The 8,999-nt window shown below is 35.0% G+C and overlaps 1 protein-coding gene across 1 annotated transcript; it reads left to right on the top strand.

Moving 5' to 3' along the window:
• The first annotated feature begins 441 nt into the window (after nucleotides 1–441).
• Nucleotides 442–8,543, top strand: LOC115990160 (UPF0481 protein At3g47200-like). Its single transcript, XM_031114016.1, has 3 exons — nucleotides 442–880; nucleotides 4,320–4,920; nucleotides 7,504–8,543. Exons 1-3 carry the CDS (start codon nucleotides 477–479, stop codon nucleotides 8,416–8,418), a joined length of 1,920 nt encoding a protein of 639 aa, XP_030969876.1. The 5' UTR covers nucleotides 442–476; the 3' UTR covers nucleotides 8,419–8,543.
• The last annotated feature ends 456 nt before the right edge of the window (nucleotides 8,544–8,999 follow it).

Below are 8,999 nucleotides of genomic sequence, written 5' to 3' on the forward strand. Positions count from 1 at the left end.
TTTTAGTGCACTGTATCATTTATAATGGGAATAATGGTAAATGTTAACAACCTTTTCCACACAAAATAGTTGCTAGCATGGTAAGTAGTAGGGGTCAAAAGTGTCTTATCTTAGCTGTAAAAATGGGGCCTCTAAAAGAGTTGAGGAAATATTTAATTTTATCTGCTAGACTTGACTGGACCCTGCAGATACCATAATAAGATCAGAGAATTATTGAATCCATTACATAATCATTTTGAATTGCTAAAATCATAGTATCTGGTCATACTTAGCATTCTTCAAAATTTCTCCAAGAAATGGAGCGCAACTTCATGAACCACATGAGTAGGGAAGCAATTAATAATTCAGATTCACTGCTACTGGGAGTGGGAAGCACTGGTCTGAGAGAAGATATATCCCTTAACCAAAAGCTTGACTATCCCACAATTACAAGTTCAACTCCTAATTGGGTGCTCAAGCTTGTCAATGAGTACTCCATGAAAGAAGAATCATTTGCCACCCCAAGATATTGTCCAATGCCATGCACAATGTTCCGGGCTCCTACAAACATGAAACGAGTGGATGAACATGCCTATGACCCTGTGCTTGTCTCTATTGGCCCTTTTCATTACAAGAATCCCCTGCTAAAAGAGATGGAAGAGCATAAACTCCGGTTTCTTTTCGGTTCCATGCATTATGAAAGCAAGGAAGAAATAGAACACTGGCTCCAAGGACTTGCTGAGGCCATGAAGAGGTTGGAAGGGAGAGCAAGACGGTGCTACTCAGAGGCCTTTGAACACATTTCTACAGATGATTTTGTCCGCATGATGGTCATTGATGGTTGCTTCATAATTGAGCTCTTCCGCTATTATCTAAGGAGTGAAAAGGTAGCCACTAATCCGTTCCAATTATTTCATTTGCCTAATTTATTTATTTATTATTATTTAATAATTCGAAATGAAGGAATTTGAAGTTTTCATCGGAAGCACTAAGAGATATTAAGATATTAGTTCAATTACAATACTTTTGAAATTTGATTGACATTGAGGACTTCTTAGTCGTGTGATTTCATAAAGTATAATTAATCTATAAGTTTTGATTTTTTGCAGTAATTGAATTTTTTTACTCTTAAAAAATATGAATTTTATTTTTTCAAGTAGGAACAAAATGAAGAATTTTATAATTTTCTGTTCAACAACATAAAGTTTAGGTCTAGTTTGTTTGGACATAAAACATTTTTCTCATTTTTGGATGTTTGGGATGGTTGAAAACTTCATCAGGCCTAAATCATACACCCTCTTTAAGACTCAAAAGTTTTGGAAATGGCTCCTAAATTTTTAAAAGTAGCACATAAATAACTTTTCAGGTGTACTTTTGGGGAGGTTTCTCAAGTGTTTGTAGTTATGCATGTGAATCTGTGAATTTATTAGTGTAGGGGGCAAAATGAACAATTTGGCTCAAACTATATGAGAACAGGTTAGAATGGAAGCCCAATACAATTAATTTATAGAGGTAGATTGTCAAGGTCAACCCTTCAAGCCTTTGTAACTTTTTTTTTGATAATTTAAGCAAAGAAAATTGACTAAGATAATAGTTTTAGTAGAGAATAATAGTAAAGAAATAGAGATTCATATTCAAGCTCTTCCTCTGGATGGCCGAGGAGCAATAGCTCTTAGGATATACATTTCTCGATTACACAGTTCTCGATTTCTCTCTCTATATCTCTATTTCCTCCCCCTTAGATTTTTCTGATCCCCTTTCTAGGAGGATCTTCCTTCCTATATATAGTTGCTGGGATTGCATACAAGCCTTCTACTTGGATGGTCATTGATCCCTCCTTAGATACTTATCCTATCACTACTTTGCTAGTGGTGGTAGAATAGGCTGTAGGTTGTGAGAGCATTGATCAGGATTCATTCTGCCATTAATAAATTGGTATAGTGCATTAAATGAGAATGTGATATAGGTGCTTTATCTAGAAGCTTTCTCCTTCCCTTTCTTGCACACCACTACTTCCTTTCTCAGCCTTGAACCTTATGGCCTTGATGATTTGTTCCCAGTCTCCTGAGGATGTTTGCTCCTTGGGCTCCTTGGGCTTACTGCCTTCCTCGGTTTCATTAACTAGACTATCTTAATCGTATTAGGCCTAATCTGATAAATAGTTGGGCCCAGTTGCTCCTTGAGTTGAATCCATTTGTTGATCCTCTTTCTTCGGGCTTCCCCCTTCCACAATTAGTAGATAGCTTTATTATTCTTTTTTGTTGCACTTTTATTTTGACAGTTTTAATTATTAGTCAAATTTTACAGTTCAACAACATGAAATCGATCCCACCTACCCCACCTTCTCTTTTCTTTTTCTCCGCTATCTCTCACTAAACTCTTTGTTTTCTCTTCCTCTTGGGCCCCTTTTACTTTGTAGCTTGGGCCCCTCTCTTCCAAAATCATCAACCCAACTCATGTAAATCCAAATTTTATTAAAAACATAAAATTCAATGAAAAAAAAATTAACAAAAGAGAGACCTAGAAAGTAGCCGAGATTGAGAGAGAGATTCGGGCCCCTCCCCTCTAAAATCATCAATCCAACTCCGGTAAATCCAAATTTTATTAAAAGCAAATGAAAAAAAAAGGAAACCGAGAAAGTAGCCGAGATTGAGAGAGAGCTTTTTGATGATATACATTGAAAGGGACATGACTTTGACATTTGGTTTGTATTCAATCATAGATAATTCGGAAGATTTAAAAGAGTTACGAGTTCTCTTTTCATAAATAATGTATTAAAAAATAATAGTGTTTTGTGTCTTTTGTCTTTGTTGGTAGATGATCGTATCTTAATATATTAAGAAACAATGTTTTGTATATTTGTCTTGGTTGATAGTTTGTTAACTATATGGATGCTTATTTGAAGTTATTTATTTATTTATTTAATTTTATTTAGCTTATCTTTGACCCCCTTGCTTGAAATTCTGGATCCGTCCCTAGTATCATTGATGTGTAATTAAACTTCAAAGAATGTCATTATCTCTCTCTCTCTCTCTCTCTCTCTCTCTCTCTCTCTCTCTCTCTCTCTCTCTCTCTCTCTCTCTCTCTCTCTCTCTCTCTCTCTCTCATAAACGTAGGTATCATTATTTTGGGTTTAATTTTTGGTTCTATTGAGTTACCCATAAAAAATCTCAACAGATTACGGTGCTGACACTAATTTGGGTGGAGGGGTTGTGATGGCCGTCTCAAAAAATTGCAAATGGATGTGTTCAAAATTGAGGCTTTGGTGGTTTTGAAACTTGATAGATAGTGAGAGTTGGAGATATGGGGGTGGTGTTTATAATGAAACCACATATTGCAAATGAGTTTTTACCTATGAGATTTTTTTTTTTTTTTTTTTTGGCCACGAGAGAGAGAAAAAACAAACTCAACAGAGAGAGAGAGAGAGATAGGCTCTACGTGAAGGCCAGGAGAGAGAGGTGGGAGGTAAAGGCTGTGCGTGAGTGAGAGAGAATCAATTCTGAAGGCTATGATATTTTAAAATTGTCGAGTTCTTTTTTTATTTAATTGAAAATAAATAAATATATTAATGATTTGAAAATTTGTAAAGACTACAAAACTTATATGTCACAATTTAAGGAAATCAACTATTGGTCAAATGTGCTCAATTTTATAGTATTTATAAATTAATAATATGTAAAAGTGTTATTTATCTATTTTTCTGAACAGTACAATATGTAGAGGTGAGCATGACACATCATTGTCTATGTCATGACTCATGAAGTAAGAAACGCGTTACTTAAATAATAGTACAAATGTAGATTCTAGTTAACTCAATTGATAAAGTCTTTAATAGTTGAATAAGAGATTTTGGATTCAATCTTCACTTACACCAAAAACCAATTGATATCTTAATCTGATAATAAAGAGTTATCACTAAAAGCAAATATAATAAATTGAAACTTTTTCAAAAATAATAATGTTAATGATACTAACCAGCTTTATCTGACATGCATGTTCCCAACCACCCCCAAACACAAAAAACAAAAAAATAAAAGCTTTATCTGTCTTGTTTGTACAATTGTACGTAATTTTTAAATGATGCTAACAACATTTTCCACGTAAAATACTTGCAAGCTGGTGACTGGTGAGTGGGTATCAAAAAAGGTCGTACCCTAGCTGTATTTTTGCAGACATTAATGGATCCTCTAAAAGAGTTAATGAAATTAATAAATAATTTATCTACTAGAGTAATTGACCCTGCAGAATAGTGCAGATACCAAAATAAGATTAAAGAATTATTGAATCCGTCACATAATCATTTTGAATTGCTAAATTCTTAATTAGTATTGCTTATATAGGTCATACCTCTCCTTGAAAAAAAATACAGGTCATACTCTACGTTCTTCAAAATTTGTCCAAGAAATGGACCGCATGGGTAGGGAAGAAATTTCAGATTCTCTGCTCCTGGGAAGAACTGGTCTGAGAGAAGATATATCTCCTAACCAAAGTCTTGATGACACCACAAGTACAAGTACAAGTTTAACTCCTAATTGGGTGCTCGAGTTTGTCAATGACTCCATGAGGGAAATGTTATTTGCCACCCCCAGATATTGTCAAATGTCATGCACAATGTTTCGAGCTCCTACAAACATGAGACGAGTGGATGAACATGCTTATGACCCTGTGCTTGTCTCTATTGGCCCTTTTCATTACAAGAACGCGCTGCTACAAGGGCAAAAATTCCAGTTTCTTTTCAGTTTGATGCGTTATCAAAGCAAGGAAGAAAGAGAACACAGGCTTCAACGTCTTGCTGAGGCCATGAAGAGGTTGGAAGGGAGAGCAAGAGGGTGCTACTCGGAGGCCTTTAAAGACATTTCTTCAGATGATTTTGTTCGCATGATGGTCATTGATGGTTGGTTCATACTTGAGCTCTTCCGCCATCATCTAAGGACTGAAAAGGTAACCACTAATACGTTCCTATTTAAATGATTCCATGTGTTGGAAACTTGGAATCCTATTCCTTTCTTTTTTATGTGTATGTGTGTTAGTTCCTAGAAGGAAAGGGTGAGGGATTAATTATTATCTCATATTTCTAAAAAGTATGTTATATGTAGTACTGACTTTGAATTAGGTGAGTGTGTTTGTTAGGTTTGATTTTTTATGGTAACTAAAAATTTTCAACTCATAAAATAAAAACTTAAAAAATTTTAAGTTTGAACAAAATAGTAGAATTTGATAATACTTGGCCGGTTCAATATCTAGCTTAAAACATCTCCCTCACTAACTTATTTCGATAAAAAAAATTAAAGCAGAAGAAGGGAATGAAATAGTGTAGGCATTTTTGTTGATTTGTTTTTTCTTCTATTGTAATATTTCTTTTAATTAAGTTTAATACTAGGGATGTTATAAATTTTATTATATAAGTCTTATATACTAATATCCAATGTTTTAAAAACCGAACCGGGACAAAACTGGATTTGCCTCTGATTCCCTGTTTTTCTTGGTTTTGACCGGTTTTACTCGATTTTACTTTGGTTTTAGGCATTTTTCCTAGACCAAATTGGCCTCTAGTTCCCAGTTCAACTGATCGGACCGATTGGTCCGGTACACTTTTTAAAACCTTGCTAATATCTCAATTTTAAATTACAAGATATATAAGAAAAAATAAAAAATAAAAAATAATTTATTATGATATTAATGTATTAGGATATTTCAAGTTTTTTTTTATTATTATTATTATAGAGGACTCACAAACTAATGTGTTAATTTTTAAATAAAAAAATTAAGAAATATATTTATTATGTTGTTGATGTATTATTAATTAACTTCATTATCATATTAGCGTACATTTTTTTTTTTTTTTTATAGTAAAGTTAATACTTAAAATATATTTTTTGAAAAGGGAAAGTGTTTTTGTCTTGTACTTGGAATCATATAAAGTCCCTTTTATTTTCTTCATTATGTGATTAAATAAATAGTTTTGTTGTAATGATCAAGCTAACATATTCATCGTGGGTTCCAATTAGCTCAATTGTAAAATATTGGATGATTGAATAAGAAATCTGGGGTTCAATTTCCGCTTGTACCAAAAGCTGATTGGTGTCTTGGTCTGATGATAAAGAACATCATCAGAAGTGGACACTATAAGTTGAAATTCTCCACAAAAAAGAAAAAGAAAAAAAGCTAGCATATTCATCCAAAAATAACAAAAATATAAATGATTAAGAGGCTAGGCCTTGATAATTGACAACAGAACTTGTATATCTTATCTCATAATGAAGATGAAAGTTCAAAAACGTGTATAAACACCCTTGAACGTTTAGACCCCCAAAATACAACTTAACCAATACAAGCAATATGTCAAACAACAAGTGTGCGGAAACTTAACATAAGCTATAATATGGAATTGGTTAAAAACTATCTAAGCCAAAACAAAACACAATCCACAGCAGATAATAAAAGGCAAAGATAGAGAGGAAGGAAGATGCAAACACAAAGACAACACGCGATGTGTTATCGAAAAGGAAACCGAAACTCTCGGCGTAAAACCTCTCCGCCGTCCTCCAAGCGGTAAACAATCCACTAGAAAATTCAGTTGGGATACATGGACAGCAATAGACCCTCCAAGCCTAATCTACCCAGTGCACCTAAGCCCTCCAAGCTTCTTGCTCCAACGAGGTTACGCTGAACCTTTTTCTTTTCTAGCTTCCTGGATTCCGCTACTAGACCGTAGCATCAACCAATGAAGATTGGTTCCTTCCTAACTGCTTCCCAGAAATCCAAACAGCTGTCTCACAGTGATGATGATGGTGAGAACCAGGTTTGGTATAATGTCTCTCAAGGATTTTACAATGGAGAGGAAGAGAGTTGAGGAATTTGAAGAGACTCTAAGGTATAGATTGTGGGTGAATCAATCTTGTTTTTCTTTAGGGTTTCTCTCTCAAAATTCTCTCTGGAAGCTCTCTCACAATCGTGGGTAAAAGGGGTATTTATACTGGAGTGAGAGAGGAATGTGAAACGTCAGGTTTTACAAAACAAGGGTGGCTCGCGGCTTGACCTCGCGGCTTGACTAAGTCGCGAGATAACCGTATGGCCAGTTGTCCTGTTTTGTCCTGTAGTGCTCCAGCTTGCATGACTGTTCACCTTCCAGCATGCTTGGCACGTGTGCTGCGTCTGGCGGCTTGAAGCCGCTAGTCACCCGCGAGACCCAGCCGCGAGTCTCTGTTTTCTTGCACACTCTTGAGCAATCTTCACTCTATCTCACTCACTACCCTTACATCAAACCCACCTAAATACAGGGTTACTAAATGCTGAATTACAAGCAAATTTGGTACGGAATAAAACCAATTAGATGGTTGAATAAATTCAACCTTACAGAAGAAAATAAAGGGACTTTGTATGATTCTAACTTCTAAGTAAAAGACAAAAACACTTTTCCTTTTCAAAAAATATATTATAAGTATTAACTTTACCATTAAATAATGTACGCTAATGTGATAATAAACCAGATCCCTTTTATAAATCCCATTTATCTTCTTGCAGGAAATTGTAGACGATCCCATTTTTAAAACACGTTGGAAGCTACCTGTAATTAGGTTGGATTTACTGAAGCTCGAAAACCAAATACCATTTTTTGTCCTACAAGAATTATATTTGCCCACTGGCTCAAGCCATGAGCGTCCTCTCGTAGATGTTGCGCTTGAGTTTTTTGGCCCTTTACTCGCTCGAGCACAAAGAACACCAGCACATGATAACTCTCTTGTACAAGCACAAGCACCCGACCATTTACTTGCACTATTTCACTCAACTTTCATCCCCAATGAGACTCCTAATATTCCACGTGCTAATGGTTCCCCGAAGCGAGACAAAAAGTGTTTAATACCTAGTGTCAGGGAGCTCCAGCGAGTTGGGATTTTCTTAAAGAGTGGAGAGGGTGACCTATTAGACATCAAATACCATAGCCACCACATGACAGTCTTGACTGGTAGGGCTTCACTAGAGATTCCTCCTCTTTTCATTGACCATAAAACTGGACCTATATTGAGAAATCTTGTTGCCTATGAACAATGCGATAAAACTGTAAAACCTTATTTCACATCTTATATTATGTTCTTCGATGGACTTGTGAACACTCCCGAAGACGTTCAAATTCTTCGTAATAAGAAGATCTTTTATCATGTTCTGGGCAGCGACAATGAAGTTTCTGAGCTTCTCAATGATCTCACTAAGGATGTTGCTTATGATTGGCATGAGTGCTACCTTTCTCCACTGATATATAACATTTGTTTGCGTAGCAATAAGGCATACCTCAAGATCCAGGCAGCGATAAGACGTGAATATTTTTCTTCACCAGTCAATTGTATATCATATCTTATCACGTTTCTTTTATTGTATCTTACTGTCATTCAGACCATGTTTACTGTTTTTGCTTACATTAGACCACGCCATGATAATTAAATTTCAAGTAGGATTGAATTGTATGATAATTTGCCGTTACCCTTGTGACTATTAGTATTTCTCAAGTAGTAACATTAAGATGTATTTAACAAGATTGTGGCCTGGAAAGGAAAGTGTTTCTTTGATGTGTGCTTCGCTATTATTTTATTTTGTAATCACTAGATCATGGAACGCACTCGTGTGCAATATAGTATTTGGGGGAGCCGTTGAAATTGTCCCATTCTTCAAGTGTTTTAAAGGTTTTAAAATAGCTATTCAATATTAGAGGTAGAGACTAATCAATAATATCAAAATCCTTTGTTCCTGTTTTCTCAAAAAAAAAAAAAAAAAAAAAAAATCCTTTGTCCTTGACATTAATTAAATAAAAAAAGACCATTCCTCCGATTTATTCATAAAGTCCTTAACTTAAAACTATTAAATACCCCCCAAAAAAATTGCGCTTTAACATTTTATTTTACTTACGCAAAATAATTAACAAAAGAAAAACTATTTTTCCATTTCCTATCTCACAAGCCTCTTGAAATGCCCTGCATCACACAAGCCTCCCAGAACTGAGTAGTATAGCAGTAGAATGACCAACG

The sequence above is a fragment of the Quercus lobata genome, chromosome 5, assembly GCF_001633185.2.
Source record: "Quercus lobata isolate SW786 chromosome 5, ValleyOak3.0 Primary Assembly, whole genome shotgun sequence".
Classification (NCBI taxonomy): Eukaryota; Viridiplantae; Streptophyta; class Magnoliopsida; order Fagales; family Fagaceae; genus Quercus; species Quercus lobata.